This window comes from Bufo bufo, chromosome 10 (genome assembly GCF_905171765.1).
Source record: "Bufo bufo chromosome 10, aBufBuf1.1, whole genome shotgun sequence".
Taxonomy (NCBI): domain Eukaryota; kingdom Metazoa; phylum Chordata; class Amphibia; order Anura; family Bufonidae; genus Bufo; species Bufo bufo.
Genome location: NC_053398.1, coordinates 117238900 through 117262344, shown reverse-complemented (window position 1 = coordinate 117262344; position 23445 = coordinate 117238900). Strand labels below are relative to the sequence as shown.

The following is a 23445-nucleotide window of genomic DNA, read 5'->3' as shown; positions in this document are numbered from 1 at the left end:
TGGGCTGGGCATAGCATTTCTACAGTATGGATCCGTAAAATACGGATGAAATACAGATATTCCAATCAAAAGTAACCATAGCACTCGTGTAGAGGGCTTTCGTGGGTGCCCGTCTCCAATTGATTCCTTCCACCCCAGGAGTCTTTTATAATTTTCCACAAAAGATGGCGGAGACAGCACATGTGTGCTGTCTCTGCCATCTTTTGTGGATGAAATACAGATGTGTTCCGTGTGCGTTCCGTATTTTTTGCTGACCTATTGACTTGAATGGGGCCTCGGACCGCGATTTGCAGACAATAATAAGACATGCACTACTTTTTTGCGGAACGGCCATGCGGACAAACGGAAATGGAATGCACACGGAGTAACTTCAGTATTTTCTACAGCCCCATTGAAGTGAATGGTTCCGAATACTGTCGCAAAAAAAAAAAAAAAAAAAAAAAAAAAAAGAAGAACGGAACGGAAGCGGAAAGAAAATAAGTTTGTGTGCATGAGCCCTAAGGGTGAAATATTTGCTGCATCCGTTTTTTTTTGCTGATCCATTGTAACAATACCTATTCTTGTCCGCAAAACGGACAAGAATAGGACATGTTCTATCATTTACGCGGAGACGTGAAACAGACAAACGGATGTGGACAGCACAAAGTGTGGTCTAGATTTTTTTTTGCACATTTTATGTGCGATTCACAAAATATGTGGATCGGATGGGGACCAAAAGTAGTCATGTGGATGCAGCCTAAGACACACTTTTGGCAGTGCATGTTATAAAGCGAATACTAATGAGTGCTAGTATCCAGGAGCTGCAGGAAGCAGTGACTGTAGCGCTGTACTCAATGCTCCTTGGTCTTCCTCTGGGTCTGCACTGAACTGTCCTGACTGCGTACAGCATCAGGATGTAGTGTTCACCCTAAGACCAGACGCTGTACGCAGTCAGGTCACAGTGCAAAGCGGACCCGGAGCCGACCAGGGAGAGGTAAGTGCAGGAGAAAGAGCTGGATCTGCAGTGGCAAGCAGGAGAGGTAAGTTTATTCATTTATTTTATCTCTGGTGGGGGGCCTGATCAGAGGTCCGACGTGGGGCGCCTGATCAGAGGTCCGACGTGGGGCGCCTGATCAGAGGTCCGACGTGGGGCGCCTGATCAGAGGTCCGACGTGGGGCGCCTGATCAGAGGTCCGACGTGGGGCGCCTGATCAGAGGTCCGACGTGGGGGGGCATTATTTTCTTATTTTCCTCCTCTAAAACTTGAAATTCTCCTGAGCCTCAATACAAAATCTGTCCCTAACCAACACTTGCCCTTATAGGAAAGGGGTCCTCCTATGTGACAGAGGGGTCATCGAGCAGGGTGTCTCCTCAACATCAAATCTCAAATCCTCCGACCACAGAAACCCACCATTTAGAAGCAGGCCACAGATACAGAGTTACGCTTTATAATCAGTACAATACCTGTCCGCTGAAAATGTAGTCAAGAATCTCCTTTATGACCGACACAGAAATTCCTTCCATTTCAATTTTGTATGGGAAACCATCATATTTTGGAGGGTTATAGTTCAGCTTTGCTCTGTAATGAAAATAAATGCAGTTTAATGGTGGACAGAGAAGAAACAATTGTCCGCTGTGAAAAACTACGAGAGGACAGCGAAATTTAAAGGGGCTGTCCAAGAAACAGCTATAGCTAACCTCTTCCCAGGATAGGTCAGCAATATCAGAGCGGTGGGGGTTCAACACCCAGCACCACCCCCGATCAGCTATTTTGGGCAGCTGTAGAGTCAGAAACTATACATGGAACGGAAGCAGCAGGTTCCGAACACGGTGTCGTTTCTGGAACCATCGTTCACCTGAATGGGAGCGGAGCGGCAGTATCCCGGCATGGCTCCTATACCGTGTATGGCGCTATGCTCCATACACAGTGCATTTCTGGTGCTGCAGCTGGGGCTGACAGGCGATGAACCCCCTGCCGATCTCATACTGGTGACCTATCCTGAAGATAGCCCTGCCATATCTGGAGCCAGGAGAAGCCCTTTAACCCTCTAAACCAGGGATGTCAAATTTGCAGTCCTCCATCTGTTGCAAGACTACAACTCCCAGCATGCCTAAATAGCTGTAGGCTGTCAAGGCATGATGGAAGTTGTAGTTCTACAACAGCAGGAGGGCCACGGGTTTGACATCCCTGCTCTAACCCCAATCATAACATCAACAGAGATTGCAGTGTCCTACTGACTGCCCCTTGGCGGTAAATATCAAAGGAAGCAAGGATTAGACATAATGGATTTCAACATTCCAAATTCTCTTGTTGGCAACAGGAGAAGCGGCTCCCTCCATATTCCAAGATGAAAATACCCCTTTAAGGACCCACGATCAACTAAAACACGGAGAAAACACAATGAAAAAGCCCCAGTTTCTACAAGAACGTTTCAGAAGCCTCTGCACATACGCACGTCTTTAATTTGGGTTTTCTTTTTTTCTCATTCATTTCTAGGTTAGTATCCCTTTAAGAAGAGCTGTAGACAAAACCTAGCGCTGACCCTGCAATCCATCAGTGGTGGTCGTGCTTGCACAATATAGGAAAAAACACAAGCCTATATGCGCTCCCATGGTCCCGGCCACCAGAGAGGCTGATGCATTTTCTTGTAGTATGCAAGGACGACCACCACTGATGGATTGCAGGGTGGTCTGTAACCATGGAAACGTGCCGTGTATAACGTGATGGAAAAATGAATCCAGCCGGCAAAGGAGGCAATATGGACAATCACAATACATTAGTAAGTGCCTTGTAGTAACTTTCTCTACATGACAAATGCCACTTACTGAAGTGAGAGGACCCCTTTAATAACAAGTGATCACAAAGTGCTATTTACCCCAAAATGATACCAATAAAAACTACAAGTCGTCCTGCAAAAATCTAGCCCTCACACAACTTCATAGTAAGGCTACATGCACACGACCGTTGTGTGTTTTGCTGACCGCAAGACACGGATGGCGTCTGTTTGCGTTCCGTAATTTGCATAACGGCACGGACAGCCTTTAATAAAACTGCCTATTCTTGTCTGTAAAGCGCGGACAAGATTAGGACAGGTTATATTTTTTGGGCGGACCACAGAACGGAGCAACGGATGCGGACAGCACGCAGAGTTCCATTGAAGTAAACGGGTCCGCATCCAAGCCGCAAAAACTGCGGCTCGGACGCGGACCAAAACAATGGCCGGGTGCATGAGGCCTAAGAAAAATAAAAAAAAGTTATGGGTCTTGGAATGCGGCGATGCAAGAAGATTTACTTTTTTTTTATGGATAAGGATCTGCTCAGAATGCATCAGTTTTTATCAGTTTGCCTCCATTCAGTCTCCATTCCGCTCTAGAGGCGGACACCAAAACGTTGCCTGCAGCATTTTGGTGTCCATCTGACGAAACTGAGCCAAACGGATCCGTCCTGACGCACAATGTAAGTCAATGGGGACGGATCCGTTTTCACTGACACAATCTGGCACAATAGAAAACGGATCCGTCCCCCACTGACTTTCAATGGTATTCAAGTCGGATCCGTTTTGGCTATATTAAAGATAATACAAACGGATCCGTTCTGAACGGATGCATGCGGTTGTATTATCGGTGCAGATCCGTTTATGCAGATCCATGACGGATCCGCACCAAACGAGAGTGTGAAAGTAGCCTTCGTTATGCTGAAAAACGCTGCAAAATGTATAATGTAAAAACATCAACCACCCAGAAAGAGTTAATAAACGTGAATCAGAAAGTGATGTGCACTCCAAAATGGCGCCATGTAAATCTAAAAACAGTAAGTCCTCATACAGCTACATAGACTGAAAAAAAAAAAAAAAAAAAAAAAAAAGTCGGTCCGACACAAATCTGCCGTGAATCCAGGGCAAACCCAGCCGGTGTGAGATGTGGACTGCGTTGTAGATCCGGCCTGCTCTCAGCCAGGTCCCACCATGACCATCATCTGATCCATACAATGGATCCTCAGGCCAACCTGTCAGGTCATGGCTGCCATCCCCAGCGGTAACATTATAGATACTGACTGCAGCAGTAGAAGAGTCACAGAGTGTTAACAATGGTCATGAGAGCTGAAATTCTCAATTTCCCTGTGATTGAAGCGCTTTCCACGGACTCCACCTGGGATTAGACATAATTGTTGGCGCTGAGGTTGGGGTGTTGGCCGTTTGCTTATTCAATGCCCTGGGAAGGAGATCCTGGGATAAATGTACACCCAGCCCAGATATGAAGGCAAGGCAGACATGAAATACTCACTAGACTGCGCAGGACGCTGGTCATACGTATCCAACAGCCGGCGCGGTGTCTACTCGCAGTTTAGCGCCCCTCAATAAGGCTAAAACGTAAGCGGGTCCGCAGCATCCAAATTACAAAAACTGCGGCAAATTTTAACTCTGCAAAATCCACAGTGTGAACTAGCCCTAACATAGAAAATAAAGCCCTTACTCACCTTTATTACGTCCCGCTACTCCAAAGCCCTCTAAGGGGCTATTCATGGGACGGTATTTTTGGTCCGCAAAAAAAGAGCCGGTATTTCAATGGGGCAGACACCGCTTGTTGTCTGCATCCGTGTGTCCGTTCTGCGGCCAAGCTAAAAAGATAGAACATGTCCTATTCTTTTCCATTTTGCAGACAAGAATAGGCATTGTTACAATAGGGCCCGCGAAAAGTGCGGGATGCGCACAGACCACGTCCATATTTTGTGGATCTGCTACTTGAAGACTGCAAAGTGGATCCGGTTGTGTGAATAGCCCCTTAGCCTGTAGTGCTGTTGTCACATGCATAATTTACATGACCACTGCAGCCAGTCACAGGCCACGAATATCGTGCCATCCGCTGAAGCCAGTGATTAAGCGTCATGTGACCGCTGCAGGCCCAGTGTGGATCACTTGTTTGTGGATCGAAATAGGGACACAGCTGTGTGTATGAAGACTTAAAGGGTCACTAATTTTTTGCAAACCTTTTGATAGGACAGAGTCATATGAAAAGTTTAGATTTGTGGGGGATCTGAGACCCCCAGCGATCCCTAGAACGACGGGAGAGAAGCGCTCAGATATCAAGCTCTCTTTCCTGGCTACAGGGAATGGAATCGAGATGGGTCTGTGGACTTCTATGGAGCCCAGAGATAGCAATACATTTTTTTCCGGAAGGTTAAAAGTACTCCTCTTACCATTTTTGAGGAGTATTTTTAGCTGAGGAGGAGAACCAAAAGTTGCAGTAATAGAAATAAATAATACATAGGCCTACATAATGTTAAAGGGGTTATCCCATCTTAGACAATGGGAGCATATCGCTAGGATTTGCCCCCCATTGTCTGATAGGTGCGGGTCCCACTTCTGGGACCCGCACCTACATGGTGAACGGAGCGCAGAAAGCATGCGCAGCCGCCCTCCATTCATTTCTAAGGAGCCGCCGAAAATAGCTGAGCGCTGGCTCGGCTATTTCCGTCGGCCCCATAGGAATGAATGGGAGCGGTGGCCGCGCATGCGCGGTGCGCTCCCACTCACTTCAATAGGAGAGGTGGGGAGCTGTGCCTGGTGGTGGACGGAACCGGGGAAACCCAGGGTCCTCCAGCCACAGCTCTCCCCGCTCCGTTCTCCTTGTAGGTGCGGGTCCTAGAGGTGGGACCCGCACTTATCAGACAATGGGGGCATATCCTAGCGATATGCCCCCATTGTCTAAGATGGGATAACCCCTGCAGAGCTTGCTCACATCTGCGTGGAAGGCTCTGTACGGGGCAGATTCTGTCAAAAAGTCCGGACAAAAAAAGCCTTACATGCAGGACTTTTTTTGACCGGATCCTGAAGGGGACCTGATAGTAAACGGAGTTTGGTTAGCTCTGTTCATCTCCGTTATGTGTCCGATCCAGCACTTCTGTTATTTTCATGGTTCTGCTTGGAGCGGTGGTGTGAACGTGGCCTTAGAGGTGGGTATTTAAGCAGGAAAACAATTACTTGTCTTGATAACAGCAGGCAATTATAGCCAAGTGATAAAGTCCAGTCTGACATACTGCATCTTCCCTATACTTTGTCAGACAGGTCAGTCATAAAAGGGACGGCTTCCCTGACAGAAAGAGTAGGCTGCAACGGCCCTCTGGTTCTAGGTGGCATACAGCTGCACGTAGGTCCGTGGGTCCCATTAGCACTGTCCTTGTTCACACAGGTGGATCCTATGACCTGTAACATGGCAGTGACTAGCTTCAAACTGTGCTTTCACTTCCAGCCCAAGTACTGCAGAAAGGCCTGACAGCCACAGCAGGGCACAGCCTCCTGCCACTGCCCTCCACATGTACAGGGCAACTTCAGAACAGAAGTGCCAGGGGCACGCCCCCTCCGCTTCACTCTGGTGCCACAGCTCCTTCCGTGCCCATAAACCATGGATGAATACACATACTGCTGAGACGATACCTGGTGCCCCCCACGCCTCTCACCACAGGAGACGAGGAGCTAACTTAGGCCTCTTTCACACGGGCGTTGCGGGAAAAAGAGTTCGGGTTTGGGAATCGGTGTTCTGTAGATTGTATTATTTTCCCTTATAACATGGTTATAAGGGAAAATAATAGCATTCTGAATACAGAATGCATAGTAAAATGTCAATTGAGGGGTTTAAAAAAGAAAAAAAAGAAATTAACTCACCTTATCCACTTGATTGCGCAGCCGGGATCGTCTTCTTTCAGGACCTTTGATGACGTAATCACGCTCATCACGTGGTGAGCGCGATTACGTCATCAAAGGTCCTTTTGCAGGTCCTGAAAGAAGAAGAAGGAAGATGATGCCGGCTGCGCAAACAAGTGGATGAGGTGAGTCATTTTTTATTTATGTTTTTTAACCCCTAAAGCCACATTTTAGTATGCATTCTGTATCAAGACTGCTATTAGTTTCCCTTATAACCATGTTATAAGGGAAAATAATACAGTCAATTTACTTACATCGTCTCCTAGCAACCATGCCTGAAAATCGCACCGCATCCGCACTTGCTTGCGATTTTCACGCAGACCCATTCACTTCTATGGGGCCTCCGTTGCGTGAAAAATCGCAGAATATAGAACATGCTGCGATTTTCAGGCAACGCACAAGTGATGCGTGAAAATCACCGCTCATCTGAACAGCCCCATTGAAGTGAATGGGTCCGGATTCAGTGCGGGTGCAATGCGTTCACCTCACGCACTGCACCTGCGCGGAATTCTCGCCCGTGTGAAAGGGGCCTTAGACTTTTTTCAGGGAGTAAATGGCCTGAACAGGTGTCTATGTCGCTTGTACAGGCGTTATTGCGACCTCTGATGGAGCCCATCTCGTGCAGCGGTCTCAGCACTCAAACGCCTCGCCAATCTGAACTTAAATATGTATCTATGGCATATCAAAAGTTTGGCGAAAACTTATGACCCTTTCAAAGGAATTGAATAAAATCGGTTAAATATATTGGGAAAGTATACTTTATTTTTTATTTTTTTTTAGAAAAAAAAAATTAATACATTGAATTAGGAACCATAATGCTGTATGTGTGTGAATGAGCCCAGATGCTTAGAAATAGTGCTCTAGTTACATACACGGACATGAATGGTGGAAACGGGCTCATCGCGAAAAGTGATAGATACGAGAGCCGCGCCCTGGAGAATCTGAGGTCTCTGCACAGTAATTGCTCAGGACGGAGATCTGGAAACAGTCAGTTGGCAGAGCTGCTATACCAGTCTCCACACACAGTGAAAGCTGCAATCGGCCGCTCACTCCACCCCCCTCCCCTCCCCCAGTACTAGAAGCCGACATATATTACTGTAAAGAGCAAACTTATGTAACCACCTGACAGAGCAGACCCCATTTATGAGCACAAGCTTGGAACTGGAGACGGTGTGCTACAGGTCCCCGGGCTCGCCCTGTGGGCACGGCGATGGTGCCTCCCTTTTATAAGCTTGTGTTTGCAATGTCAGCCACTTTTACTGACTCACTTAACCACTTCACGACCACGCAGGTTAAACAACGCCAGAGGGATTAATCAGACTCAACACTTGATGAGTCACAGGGTAGGGAGTAATCATTAATGTCCCTTTCTACTGCATCATTAACCAGTTAGCTGCTGAAGAAAACAATGGCAGACGGCCGAATAGAATATCACATGACATTCATCCAGGAAAAGACTGTGCCCTGTCTATCGTGGGGTTTAAAGTGAACCCCCCTAAGGAACACTTTTGCTGGAGTCATCCTTTGCCCTGGATAGTATGCTTATACCAGAAGTGGGAATTTGGGGAGCAATCACTAGGTGCTCAGGGACCTGTAGTGCCATGACACCGTCGCTGGTAGCAGGTGGTCAACTTAAAGGGCTTCTGTCACCCCCCTAAAGTAATTTTTCATTTTCTGGCTACTTAAAATCCTTATACTGCGATTTATCAATATATAGGGCTCTTACTCTTTTTCGTTCAGTAGTTTCTTCAAAAAACGGACTTTTATAATATGTAAATTACCTCTCTACCAGCAAGTAGGGCGGCTACTTGCTGGTAGCAGCCGCATCCTCCTTTTAAAAAGACGCCCCCTCCTCATGTTGATTGACGCGCGCTCGTCCTCTGGCTGGCCCTGTCTGCGTTCTAAATCCCGCGCCTGCGCCGTACCGGTCTTCAGTCGGCGCAGGCGCACTCATAGGAGGCCGCTCCTTCCTCAGTTCGCCTGCGCCGGGTGTAGATGTGACGTCATCGGCGCATTGAGGAAGGAGCGGCCGAGCGAGCGTCCTCCTCTCAGTGCGTCCGCGCCAACTGAAGACCGGTACGGCACAGGCACGAGATTTAGAACGCAGACAGGGCCAGCCAGAGGACGAGAGCGCTCGCTGGCCCTGTCAATCAACATGAGGAGGGGGCGTCTTTTTAAAAGGAGGATGCAGCTGCTACCAGCAAGTAACCGCCCTACTTGCTGGTAGAGAGGTAATTTACATATTATAAAAGTCTGTTTTTTTAAGAAACTACTGAACGAAAAAGAGTAAGAGCCCTATATATTGATAAATCACAGTATAAAGATTTTAAGTAGCCAAAAAATGAAAAATTACTTTAAAGGGCTTCTGTCACCCCCCCCCCCCCAAAGGGTCACGGGGCTTTCCAAAAACTTTTGACTCGTCCTAGCGACATATCAAAGGTTTTTGATTGGTAGGCGTCTGGGTGCCGAGACCCCCATTGATCACTAGAAGAGGGAAGAGAAGCGATCGCTTAGCAGGCTCTCGCTCCTCACTCCAGGAGATGGCCCGCGCTTTCTAATGAGCCAGTCCCCTGCAGAAAAGAGAGAGAGCGCACGCTACGTGAGCGCATCTCTCTAGTGATCGTGGGGGTCTCAGCACTCAGACCTGTTATTCTTTATATTGCTATTATATGGCAAAAGTTTTCAGGCAGCTCAGTGACCATTTTAACCAGGGACGTCAAGCTTGTGGCCCTCCGGTTGTAGCAAAACTACAACTTCCATCATGCCCGAACAGCCGACAGCGATCAGGACCTGAAGGGAGTTGTAGTTTTGCAACAGCTGGAGGGGCGCAGATTAAGCATCCCTGCTCTACCACATCCTTGTTATTTTCGGCTCATTTTTGCATGGCAAAAAGTGTGAAATCTGCAGTAGAAAATTTCGGCGCGTGCGAACTTCCAAGCCACCCTTTCTACATCCTCATAGAAAGGTCAGAAGTACAGGAAAGTGTCCAAAAGGCCCAAAACGTGGAGAACAGCGGAGCAGTGAGGCCCCATTCATTGTAATGGGGCCACAAAATACGTGGACAGCTCACTGTGTGCTGTCCGCATCCGTATGTCCGCTCCACGGCCCCACAAAAAAACTGAACGTGTCCTATTCTTGTCCATTTCGCAAACAAGGATAGGAGTTTCTAACACAGTGCGGGGAAATCTGAGCGGCACGCGGCCAGAATCTGTGATGTGTGTCCATGAGGATTAGGAAAGGCACGTCCACATCACTCTAATCCCTATAACGTTGTGGACAGTCACGTGAAGGACGTATCCAAGGGTGACCAAGTGAATGAATGACTTACCTTATATAAGGACTCGCCGCCGCCAAAATATTCTTATGCACTGGGATCTCCTGGTCCTCGATCACCAGGACCGCGTCACAGAAGTCCGCTTCTGTCCGAAAAGCGCCCATAGCCCGGAGAAGTTTAATTGCATGCTGTGGATCTGACACCACAGTCATAGAGGTTGTCTCTGACATTTTAGATAATGGAAGCGGAGGGGTGAGGGGGGTCAAATCTAATAAAGCTACAGCTAACAATGAGCAATCCCAGCTCTGCTATATGAGAAGACGTAGGGAAGGAGTCTCGGCCAGGACAGTGCTACGTGTGGGATGATGGGAGTATTCTGGGATGTACATGCTGTGTATGGCATATGAATGAAGGTGGAGGGTGAGGGGACAGGACTGTAACCCTGCACTGGGGTCTGGGACAAGCAATGCTATACAGGGCTGGAAGGCTGCAGCATATACAGTGTGAACGGGTGCCCTCTGGATGACAGGCGGCTATAACACGAGCTTATGTACCGGGAGGAGGACAGAGAGGCGCTGTCAGCTCCGTACAGAGAGGAGGACTATCCGCGGGCTGGACGGAACACTGACGTGCGCTCCTCTTCCTGCTTCTGCTGTGCCGGGCTCAGCCGACAGCCCTCGCCGCTCAGTCCGCATGACGTCATCAGAAAGCGCCCTGACCACGTGTCAAAACAGACTGCAGGCGTGTAAGGGGCGGGGCGGGGCGGGGCGAGTGGAGGTCACGTGACGGTCCTCGCGCAAACAACACACGCTACCATAGAGGGTAACGTACCTGACAGAGAAGTTCGTGAGGTGAAGACAGAGTGTCTATAGTGGATGGTAATAAACGGGGCCATTGCCCATAGCAACCCAGCGCGGGAAAGAGAGCTGTAACCTGATTGGTTGCTATAAACGGGGCCATTGCCCATAGCAACCCAGCGCGGGAAAGAGAGCTGTAACCTGATTGGTTGCTATGGGCAACTGCTGTCGTTTTCTTTTCCAATAGTCTGTGGCCTGGGCAGACAGCAAAGGAAAAGTGCCTGGTCCTCCGTCTATCTTAACTGAATAAGGCTCCAGCACCCCCATGGGCACTGAGGGGGCGGGGTGCTGTAAAAAAGGGGGTGCGGTGCCTCACAAAGGGGTTGGGGTCTGAAGATAGATGCCAGTCCTGCACCTATCTGCCATTTGTGGCATATCCTGAGGTAAGTGCCCCAGATGCAACGACCCCTTTTAGCCGGATTTCTCACCTGTGACCTGTCACAAAAATTGTCTCCTTCGTGCCCCGGTAAAGGGCTGGTGCAGACCGTGGAGAAACACCTCAGGACGGACAGAAGTCTTAGCTGCATCGGATTTATCAAACATTGTGCGGCATTTGTTAAATTTGGCGCGCATGATGGCAAAGCTGGGTTTAAAAATTGCCAATCGCCCTAAAATTTTCCAATTTACTCCTTCCCATCACGCAGATTCTTAAGGCCTCATGCACACGACCGTTTTTTCCGGTCCGCATCTGAGCCGCAGTTTTTGCGGCTCAGGTGCGGACCCGTTCACTTCAATGTGGCCGCAAAAGATGCAAACAGCCCTCCGTGTGCTGTCCGCATCCTTTGCTCCGTTCCGTGGCCCCGCAAAAAAAAAAATAGCATGTCCTATTCTTTTCCGTTTTGCGGACAAGAATAGGCATTTCTACAATGGGCCGCCCGTTCCGTTCCGCAAATTGCGGAAGGCACACGGGCGACTTCCGTTTCTTGCGGATCCGCGGTTTGCGGACCGCAAAAAACGGAACGGTCGCGTGCATGAGGCCTTACCCTGATTGAGCTTGACGGACATACACTGCATTTGGAAAGTCTGCAGACCCTTTCGCTTTTGTCATATTTTGTTATATCAGACATTGTGCTAAACTCCCATCATTCTGCACCCAATATCCTACAATGAAAAAGTGAGAAAAGAATTTTGGAACGTTTTGCTAATTTATGGAAAAAGTAATATTTGGCATGGATATCAGGATTCACACTTTTGCTATGACACTTGGCATTTAGCTCTGGGGCCTCGGATTTCTCTTGACCATCTTCGAGATGTTTCTACTCCTTGATTGGAGTCCTCCAGTGATAAATTCAGGTGACTGAACGTGATTTAGGAAGACACAGTACTGTCCTATATAAGGTCTTACAGCTGTTTGCATATCGGAGCAAAAACCAAGCCGTGAGAGAAAAGAACTACCTGTAAAGCTCAGAAACAGGATTGTGAGGAGGCACAGATCTGGAGAAGGGGACAAAAAATTTCTGCTTAACCTGTTAGGGACATAGGGCGTACAGGTACTCCCTGATGTCCTGGTACTTAAGGACACAGGGCGTACCTGTACGTCCTGTGTAGTTCCGATCACCGGCGGGCGGTGATCGGAACAAGGTGCCTGCTCAAATCATTGAGCAGGCACCTTGGGTCAATGCGCGGGGGGTCTCGTGACCCCCCGTGTCAGCGATCACCGCAAACCGCAGGTCAATTCAGAACTGCAGTTTGCGGCTTTTACTAGATTTTGCTGCGGCGGTGCCATTGGGTCCGCGTGCGGCTGTAAGGGGCACCCGATGGCATGGAAGGCAGCGAGATGCCTTCCTTAGGCATCGTTGCTGCCTTCCGGTGACGAGCCTGTGAGATCCAGCCCCCTGGATCTCACAGGCAGGAAGCTGTATGAGTAATACACACTGTATTACTCATACAGCCAATACATTCCAATACAGAAGTATTGGAATGCATTGTAAAGGGGATCAGACCCCAAAAGTTGAAGTCCCAAAGTGGGACAAAAAAAAAAGTTTTCCCCCCAAAAAGTTTCAAGTAAAAAAAAAAAACAACAACATAATTTCCCCCAAATAAAGTAAAAAAAAAATTGGGAAAGAAAAAGTAGACATATTAACGTATCACATGACCTAACCCCTCAGGTGAACACCGTAAAAAAAAAAAAAAAAAAAAAAAGGGTAAAAAAAGCCATTTTTTGTCACCTTACATCAGAAAAAGTGTAATAGCAAGTGATCAAAAAGTCATACGCACCCCAAAATAGTGCCAATCAAACTGTCATCTCATCCCACAAAAATCACACCCTACCCAAGATAATCGCCCAAAAACTGAAAAAACTATGGCTCTCAGACTGGAGACACTAAAACATGATTTTTTTTGTTTAAAAAAATGAAATCATTGTATAAAACTTACATAAATAAAAAAAATTGTATACATATTCGGTATCGCCGCGTCTGTGACAACCTAGTCTATAAAAATACCACATGATCTAACCTGTCAGACGAATGTTGTAAATAACAAAAAATAAAAACGGTGCCAAAACAGCTATTTCTTGTTACCTTGCCTCACAAAAAGTGTAATATCAACCAAAAATCATATGTACCCTAAACTAGTACCAACAAAACTGCCACCCTATCCCGTAGTTTCTAAAATGGTGTCACTTTTTTGGATTTTCTACTCTAGGGGTGCATCAGGGGGGCTTCAAATGGGACATGGTGTCAAAAAAACAGTCCAGCAAAATCTGCCTTCCAAAAACCGTATGGCATTCCTTTCCTTCTGCACCCTGCCGTGTGCCCGTACAGCAGTTTACGGCCACATATGGGGCATTTCTGTAAACTACAGAATCAGGGCCATAAATATTGAGTTTGGTTTGGCTGTTAACCCTTGCTTTGTAACTGGAAAAAAATTATTAAAATGGAAAATCTGCCAAAAAAGTGAAATTTTGAAATTGTATCTCTATTTTCCATTAATTCTTGTGGAACACCTAAAGGGTTAACAAAGTTTGTAAAATCAGTTTTGAATACCTTGAGGGGTGTAGTTTCTAGAATGGGTCATTTTTGGGTGGTTTCTATTATGTAAGCCTCACAAAGTGACTTCAGACCTGAACTGGTCCTTAAAAAGCAGGTTTTTAAAAATTTCAGAAAAATTTCAACATTTGCTTCTAAACTACTAAGCCTTGTAACATCCCCAAAAAATAAAATGTAATTTCAAAAATGATCCAAACATGAAGTAGACATATGGGGAATGTAAAGTAATAACTATTTTTGTAGGTATTACTATGTATTATAGAAGTAGAGAAATTAAAACTTGGAAATTTGCAAATTTTTCAAATTTTTGGGCAAATTTGGTATTTTTTTATAAATAAAAATGAATTTTTTTGACTCCATTTTACCAGTGTCATGAAGTACAATATGTGATGAAAAAACAATCTCAGAATGGCCTGGATAAGTCAAAGCGTTTTAAAGTTATCACCACATAAAGTGACACTGGTCAGATTTGCAAAAAATGGCCTGGTCCTTAAGGTGAAAATGAGCCCGGTCCATAAGGGGTTAAAGGGAATCTGTCACCTAGTTTGAGCATATTAAGCGGTTACCATTGCAATGTTCAATAACCCCCCTCTTTCCAGCAAGGGTCTTCTTTCTTTTATTCATGTTGTCATTTAGAAACCCTTGCTTCATCCTTTCTTGCCCATGAAATCTCGCGCAGCCGCAGTATCGCCGACTGCCTGCGCCTGTCCGATCCTACGGCTCCTGAGGCAACAGCGCTGTGATTACGTCACTGGGCTCGGCTCATGCCCAGTGACACTATTGAGGCTGTTGCCCTCAGGAGCCGTAGTATTGGACAGGCGCAGGCAGTCGGCGATACTGCGGCTGCGAGAGATTTCATGGGCAAAAAAGGATGAAGCAAGGTTCGTCTGTTGAATAAATGATATGACGGCTCGGCTGTGGGAGGAAATGTATTAACCACCTCAGCTCCCCTAGCTTAAACACCCTTAATGACCAGACTACTTTTTACACTTTTGTACTACTCTACTTTCACGGTTTATTGCTCGGTCATGCAACTTACCACCCAAATGAATTTTACCTCCTTTTCTTCTCACTAATAGAGCTTTCATTTGGTGGTATTTCATTGCTGCTGAATGACCGAATTTTTTGCAAAAAAACGACATTTCTCGTACTTTTTTCCATTGGGGAACACAGACCATGGGTATAGCTTAGAGGTATTAGTAGGAGGGACACTATGCAAATACAAAAGAGCTCCTCCTCCTCAGGCTATACCCCCCGACTCCACCAGGAGGAACCCAGTCTTTGCTTAGTGTCTGGTGAAGGAGGTTGACACTTTTGATTCGTCTCCCTTTTGTTATTTTTTTTCTAGCTGGGGACGCAGGTCAGCATGGCGCCTTCCTGGTCCCCCATGGAGTGCCCGCCGCCGTCTGTTGGACGTTGCCAGGCTGCCTCCATTATCTCCCCCCAAGAAGGCAAGTGGATCCGGGCTCGACCTGTCAGCTCCGGCATCCCACCAGCTGCTGGGTCACCTGCTGCCACCCTCCACCAGAGCACTGCACTCCTGAGCAAGGAGTCAGAAGTCTGAAGATGTGCATCCCTGCTGTTCCTGGAGTCGAGGGAGAAGATCTGCAGGAGCAGATAAGTTGGCGGCCTCAGGTTCAGGACGCATGGGCTCTGGAAATTGTAGCGGCTGGTTACAAGATAGAGTTCGCGTCCAGGCCGCCGGAACGTTTTTTCCCTTCTCGCGTTCCGGGGGATCCGACCAGAGCCTTGGACCTCTTTATGGCAGTTTCCTCCCTTCTGGACCGGGGGGTTGTTACCCCCGTTCCCCCAGAGGAACAGGGCACAGGTTTCTATTCAAACCTGTTTGTGGTCCCAAAGAAGGAGGGGTCGGTGCGTCCGATCCTGGATCTGAAGCTGCTTAACAAGTCTTTACGGGTGCGGAGGTTTCGAATGGAATCCCTCCGCTCCGTTATTTTTTCTCTTCTTCCAGGGGAGTTTCTCGCGTCCGTGGACATCCAGGACGCCTATCTGCATGTTCCGATCGCGGAATCTCACCAACGATTCCTGCGCTTCGCCATTGGTGGTCGTCACTATCAGTTTGTCGCCCTTCCTTTCGGGTTAGCAACCGCCCCTCGGGTCTTTACCAAGATCCTGGCACCGATCATGGCACTTCTGCGTACCAGGGGTATTACTTTGCTGCCCTATCTGGACGATATCCTGATAAAAGCCCCCTTGCTTCAGCAGGCCGAGGACAGCGTCCGGATCACTGTTCAGACTATGGAACAGTTCGGCTGGATAATCAATCTCCCAAAGTCCTCTCTCCTCCCAGCCCAGAGGCTCTCCTTCCTGGGGATGATTTTGGACACCTCGTCCACCAGAGTGTTCCTGCCAGTCTCCAAGTCCTCCCAGATCCAGGGGGCAGTGTCGCACCTGCTGCGCTCCTCGTGCCTCTCCATACGGGAATGCATGCGGGTCCTGGGTCGTATGGTAGCCTCTTTCGAGGCCGTTCCATATGCCCAGTTTCACACTCGCTTGTTGCAACAGGAGATCCTTTCCCTCTGGGACAAAACCTCTCGGGGTCTGGACGTTCGCATCCGCTTGTCTCAGCAGGTTCGGGCAGCTCTCCCTTGGTGGCTGTCCCCGATGAACCTGTCACCACCGATGCCAGTCTCCTGGGTTGGGGCGGCGTTCTCCAGTCTCGCACGGTTCAGGGGGTTTGGTCGGCGGCGGAATATCGCCTTCCAATCAATATTCTGGAGCTGAGGGCGATTTTCCACTCCCTCTCCCATTGGACTCCTCTGCTTGCGGGCCTCCCGGTGAGGATTCAATCAGACAATGCCACGGCTGTGGCCTACATCAACCATCAGGGCGGGACCCGCAGCCGGATGGTGATGCAGGAGGTGACGAGAATTCTGACGTGGGCGGAGTCGCACGTTCCGGTGTTGTCAGCAGTTTACATTCCAGGAGTGGACAACTGGACAGCGGACTTTCTAAGCCGCAACACGGTGGATCCAGGCGAGTGGTCTCTGCATCCAGAGGTGTTCAAAGAAATCTGCCGCAGATGGGGCCGTCCGGATGTGGACTTGATGGCGTCCAGACTCAACAGCAAGTGCCCGGTGTTCCTGGCTCGCGCCCGGTATCCGAAGGCGTACGGGGTGGACGCACTGGTGGCTCTGTGGCAGGACTTCAGTCTCCTCTATGTCTTCCCTCCGTTTTCCTCTACTACCAAAGGTTCTACGCAGGATCGAGGCGGAAGGGATCCCGACCGTTCTCATCGCCCCAGAGTGGCCTCGCCGCGCGTGGTTCTCAGACGTGACTCGGATGCTGGCGGACGCCCCATGGCCTCTTCCCGACAGAAGCGACCTCCTGTCTCAGGGCCCGCTCTTCCACCAGAATTTACGGTCTCTTCGTTTAACGGCGTGGCTGTTGAAACCGCCATCCTGAGGATAGAGGGGGTTCTCGGATTCAGTAATTAGAACCATGATCAGGGCACGGAAGCCAGCACCAGGAGTAACAAGAAGTATAGAACAAACTATACAAGTTTCAGTTCACACAGTCACAGAATGCTGCAGCCAGCACGCCCAAACAACAACCAGCATGCATACACAGGATAAATTGTAGCCAGTACGCGGTTACAGGCAGCCAGCCTAAACAACAAGGCATGACAGAACCACACACAGCATCCATACTCAGACGCATATCACACTCAAGGCCGCAGCTAGCACACATCACAGAACCAGCATACATGGGAACACCCACAGCTAGTAGTACACAAAGTGCATGCAGCCAGCCTGCATGGCACCGGTGACAGGAACCACAGTGATATGGATATGGGGAGACACACACGGGCAATAGTTCACATATAACACCGCAGCCAGCACACAGCCCCAAGCAACCAGCATACATAGGTTTCAGAATGCAGCCAGTATGCAAGAGAGCATGCAGCCAGCCTACATAGCACAACTGTCACTGTGAACCGCACCATGACAGCTACCTTTTTGGACAAAGTCCTCAAGGGATTTGCTAGCAAAGCTTCTTAATTTCTTAGAGATACTTCTGACTTTTTATCTAAAATGAAATGTGTGGACATAACTGAGGGCGACCAATTAGTCTCATTTGATGTAGTGAGCCTTTTACAAGTATAGAACAGGGATTATCAGCGATAGGGGAAGCATTATACCACTTAGAATTCACATGGCAGGTGCAACCAAAATCTCTGCACACCTTATGGTTATGTACCTTTATTTATCTCATCTATCCATCCCCCATCCATCCATTATTCCCCATCTATCATCTAGCGATCCATTCCTAATCTATCTATTTATCCCCTATCTAGCCATCTTGGAAGCATAAAGACTTGTCCCCGACCATTGTTCTGTGTGAACATACGAAGGATATGATGCCAAATAAATAGTATAAGAATATAACTTGCAATCAGCACGTACTAGAAAAATAACCAGAAATGCACAAATAGCTAAGAAATATTCACATGAATGCCCTCTCCTACTGGGATGGTGACAACCCCAACATGTGTTTCTGTGAAGCCTTCATTTTGTGGTGGGCCTGTATGCTTTCCAATGCCAGGGCTGAATTTCTGTCCCAATCTGGCCTTGATCTTAGCCCATCATAATGTGAAGTCAAACCATACTTATTGTAGTTGTGTATAGATATAATAAAGACAAACTCTCTATAGATTTTAATATTTATTAATTCATGAAAGATCTTACAATCATGTCTGGTAAGTGAAGGAGCTGCTTTATATCTTAGCAGCTTCCTTCTGTCACATCCAGTAGGTGAAGGAGCTGCTTTATATCTTAGCAGCTTCCTTCTGTCACGTCCGGTAGGTGAAGGATCTGCTTTCTATCTTTGCAGGTTCCTTCTGTCTCTGCCACCACATTGTAGATGGTTACATAGCAAGTATGGCTGAAAGAAGTCCTTCAATTTCAACCTTTAATTACTTGCTATGATGATCCAGAGGAAGGCGAAAAACCCCTGAGGAATATTAGTTGTCCTCATATAAGGGGAAAAAATTCCTCCCTGACCCCAAATATGGCGATCGGAATGAAACCCTGGATTGTTGGTGCTCCAATCTACGTGGATGTTCAGTGGTGGACACTCGGTAGGTTTGTCAAATCCGGTTAAAGGGAAAGTCCGGTTGAGTTGTCTTGTCCGGTGTTTGCTGTAGGAATACAGATATACATGTCTGGGTCAGTATCTGATAGAATAAACACTTTCCACATCATGTAATCTTTACAAGGGCAATTAGATCTTCACATTAAATGTCCTATTACACTGCCTCATCGTGACAGTTGTATTTGGAAGGTTGTGCTGGATCCTGTGAAATTAGTACGGGCAGTGCAAGCGCCGATGGAGGAGAACATATCAATTGGTGCTTGGTTACACCGTCCTGATTACACTGGACAATGCAAACAGGATGCTGGAGGAGCGACTGCTACCGGCTATTCATTATCAGCAGCACAACCCTGATTACACAGAGAGATGTGCTGCCGATAATCGACTGTCTTATATTCTGACAAAAGCTGCCCATCGACCGATGAACAAGCAAATGCTTGTTGATTGGCTGCTCGATTATACAAGTTAATTATCCTGTGAAGACTACAAACCAATAATCGTGGGGTCTAATAGGGGCTTTATTCTGTAGACCTGGTGGGGCTCCTCAAGTATCACCACTACTAGTCACCCAAGGATAGTTATAGCTTGGTAGGATAAAAATTGTCTGAGGGTGCATTCTCACGACCGTATGTATTTTGCGGTCCTCAAAAAATACGGATGCGTGTTGCATCGGTTTTTTTGCAGATACATTGTAATAATGCCTATTCTTGTCCGCAAAACGGACCAGAATAAGACTTGTTCTATATTTTTTGTGGGATTGTGAAATAAATATACGGATGCTGTCCACATTTTTCGGACCCATTGCAATGAATGAGTCTGCATCCAATCTGCAAAATTTAGATCCGATGCGGACGAAAAATATGGTCGTATGACTTGGGCCTAATTCTTTTTAACCAGTAAATGGATGGAAGTAAATATTAGGCTAAAAGACAAAACGACTATGATCACACAATCCCTAGTCACTTACTAAAGTTGCACATTTATCTTTGGCGCAGCCTTCATGTGTCTTGATAGTTACCCCCTATAGTTACACAGCAATAATAACACTATGGATCTCACAAGGTGTTATACTTACATTGTCATATTGGAATGGTGGGTGGTTTACGCTGTGTTATGTGGACAGCAAAATAGATCTAATGAGAAAATGATGGTGGTAAGCTGGAGGTCACAGGCCGTAATGAAGACATTGTAATAAGCAGAATCCCCTATGAAAAAAGAGATAAAGCACGAGTCAATTTGTTTCTAATGTCGATTGACCATCTATGAGAGATATAACAATTGCCTTCTCAGTTGACATATGATCTTGAGGGGAATGTCTTCTCTTCACTCCATACTCACCTGCTATGGTAGCATCTACTGGTATTATTGCTGGCAGGGCTGCCTTCTACAGGAGCTGCTTCATGGTGACAGGTACAGTAGATTGTGGAATTCAGAGATGGAGAATATTGATGGATTTCATAGGCTCTTCTGGTTTGACTTAGTCATCCACCAGCTTTATCCACAGACCAGTTACTTTTATTTCTTACTGAATGGCCTCTTAGAAAATAGTTTGGCCATCCAAGTTTGGTTCTGCATGATGACAGGATGATATTGTCTTGACCACTCCGAACATACAAAGCTAAACTGATTGAAGATCTTGTGGTGTTTAGATCTTATTTTGTTTGGCGATTCAGCATAGTCCAGAGTTTGGTTCATATTAAGGTCAATAGGAGCTGCCATCATGGTCGCTGGTGGTGCCATTCTTCTGGCTTCTACATCTTCCCAACTGATGTCTGCAAGAAATGGATGTTTTTTTATGTCTCCCTTCACTCCTAGCCGCTGGAACTGATTTTTACACAGCAGCCCTTGTAAGAGGTTGTTTACTTCAGGAGTCAGAGACTCTCGGGAGACTGGAGGACAGTTGAGGACAGAATGCTCAATTTCTATTGGATGTTTTCCAGGAAAAGGAGCCTTTCTTGTGTAGAGTTTGTACAGAATCACGCCAATTGCAAAATAATCTACCCCTCGTCCATGTGAGTGGCCGTTCACCAGTTCTGGGGCTGCGAATCCTGGTGTACCTATGCACCTCTTTGAGGGACCCTGATGCACACCCATTGCTGCCATGCCAAAGTCTGTTATTTTCACATGGCCGTCTACTGTCAGAAGGATGTTTAGTGGCTTTAGGTCCCTGTGTAGAATGTCTTTGTTGTGCAGGAACTCTGTGCCACAGACCACTTCTGCCAAGATGAATCGTATGGTGGCAGTATCAAGAGGAAAGATCTTTCTCATAAAAACAAATAGGTCCCCTCTGGTGGCCAATTCCATTACATAATAGACAAGGTTTCGGGTGTGGAAGGCGGCCAGGCCATGAATCAGATAAGGACTCTGGTGGGATAGTTGTAGGATATGGCGTTCTACCAAACTGTATGCACGCTCCGTAAAATCCTGTTTATCCGCCACTTTAATGGCTACACATTCCTGGCGGATGACATCTCTTGCCAAGTAGACTTGACCAAAGCTTCCTGCTCCCAGTTTCTGATGGAAAGTGAAGGACTGTAATGAAAGGGGTACTGTGGCAGGTGTTTTCTTGCCAGACTGGTCAGGTTCCTCCAGACAGTTGCCAGTTTTCTGTTGATGGCTACTGCTGCTCTGAGATGTTTTGGTAGATCTGCTGAGCTCCTCAGGTTTCTCCCGTTCTAGAGAGCTGCTATTATTGCTTGACTTTTCAGATCCATCATCTTTTCTCTTATCACTGACCTTCATGCTTTTATTTTCCCCTTTATCGTCCTCCTTTTTCTTCCCTTTAGATGACACTTTGGCTGTTTGCAGAAAAGAAAGAAACAATTGATGTAGAATTTTATACAAGTAAAACCCACATCAAAACATGTTCATATATAATCATTCATGAAACCTAAAACCTACATTATATTCTGTACAGAATAAAACCCTAAATAAAAACCGAAATACCAATCTGAGGCCTATGTGTTTCTATGATTAGAGACAAATGGGGTCATTTACTAAGACTGGCGTTTCAGACACCAGTCTTAATAACCCTACACTTACGCTTGATCCTAAGCCTAAGTTTTATTTAAGGCGCCGGCATATAACAGCCTTAAATTTACACCAGCACACATGCTGGCGTAGATTTAGATAATTTTCAACGCCAAAAAGTACCATAGAAAATGATAAATGAGATGGGCCTGCCGGCCCGCCCTGTTCCACTCCCGCGCCACACCCCTCTTTTTTCTTAGAACTGGTGTACGTGGCGCGGTAGGTTAAGAAGTCGCACGTTTTGCTGCAAATCACCTTTGTGACAAAATCTGCCCCAAATATACACAAAAAAGTGGCGTATATTTGGTCATACATGATCCCAAAAATGTGTATTCACACTTAGTGTTTGCACAGGTTATATGAAGATCTCCCAGATATGCCATGAGCTAAACACTGTAATAAAATATTAAATTATATTATCACCAAATCTCCTAAAGCAACATGTGTGCAGTGTGTAAATATTATAAAATGGGGTGCAGCAGAAGCATGTACGGTATAAATAGGAAAAACCTCCCCCAGTTGACGCATTTCGGACAACACTAGTCATGAATAAGGACTAATGTTGTACTAAATGCTTCTGCTGTACTCCACTTTATGATGTTTGGAGACTGCTTAGAGGATGGTTTTAAAAGGACTTGAATAAGAGTACGACTTGAGCCCAAAGATCCCAGTGTAGCCGGGCTGCCCTAGGAATGAATGGGGTCACAGCACGACTCGCACGTTTGTTGCGACCACCATGCACCGAATTTTGAAATTCACATGTTGTAGCAAACATATGAGTCACACTGTAACCCCATTCATGCCTATGGTAGCCCTGCTCTCTGCAAATCTTGGGCACCACGCCGGCACGCAACACTTGTCTTGCTCAAAATCGCCGCGTAGACGTGCTCTAAAAGCTATAATTCTTTTTATTCGGAGAGTTGCTCTGGATCTCATTCCCGTATATGCCATGAGCTACCTGGAACATACACTAAATAATACCTCAGGCATTGTGTGAATGCACCCTAACTCTGTGTAACCTATAAAGGTTCTGAACTATTCCCATGAACATTTCCAAATCCAGATGTTTCATGATTTCCTACCTCTGATGTGACTGGGTCCTGGGATTTCACAAGGACTTTGTTCTTTGATGGGACTTGTCCTCTTCCATTTAAACCCAGCAATCCTCGCCCATGATTTCTGTAGGCGGTTTAAGAACAGGCTTTTTTGGCTTTTCTTGGCTCTCTGTGCATTCTCCAGTCCCTCCTCTCCATCTTTCTTGTTATTTCCATCCTCCTTTTGCAGTTCTTCTCCATCCTGTCCACCATAGTACTGGACATACAGATCTTCCATCCTGTGGATCAGGTCATGAATCTGATGGTATTCTGCTAGCATTTCAGCTTCATATTGTTGTTCTTTATCCTGTCCACCATAGTACTGGATGTAGAGTTCTTCCATGTTGTGGATCAGGTCATGAATCTGATGGTATTCTGCTAGCATTTCCTGTTCCACTAAATTGT

At 46.8% G+C, this 23445-nt stretch overlaps 1 protein-coding gene across 1 annotated transcript in view; it reads right to left on the bottom strand.

Annotated features, from left to right (window-relative positions):
- Positions 1-10628, bottom strand: part of GAN (gigaxonin) — a 52551-nt gene extending 41923 nt beyond the window's left edge. Inside the window, exons 1-2 of the mRNA XM_040409659.1 lie at positions 10009-10628; positions 1444-1558 (exon numbers count right to left, since the gene is read on the bottom strand). Of these exons, the coding sequence (XP_040265593.1) occupies positions 1444-1558; positions 10009-10184 (291 nt within the window). The 5' untranslated portion in view covers positions 10185-10628. The remainder of the gene's footprint in view (positions 1-1443; positions 1559-10008) is intronic.
- Positions 10629-23445: the final 12817 nt, after the last annotated feature.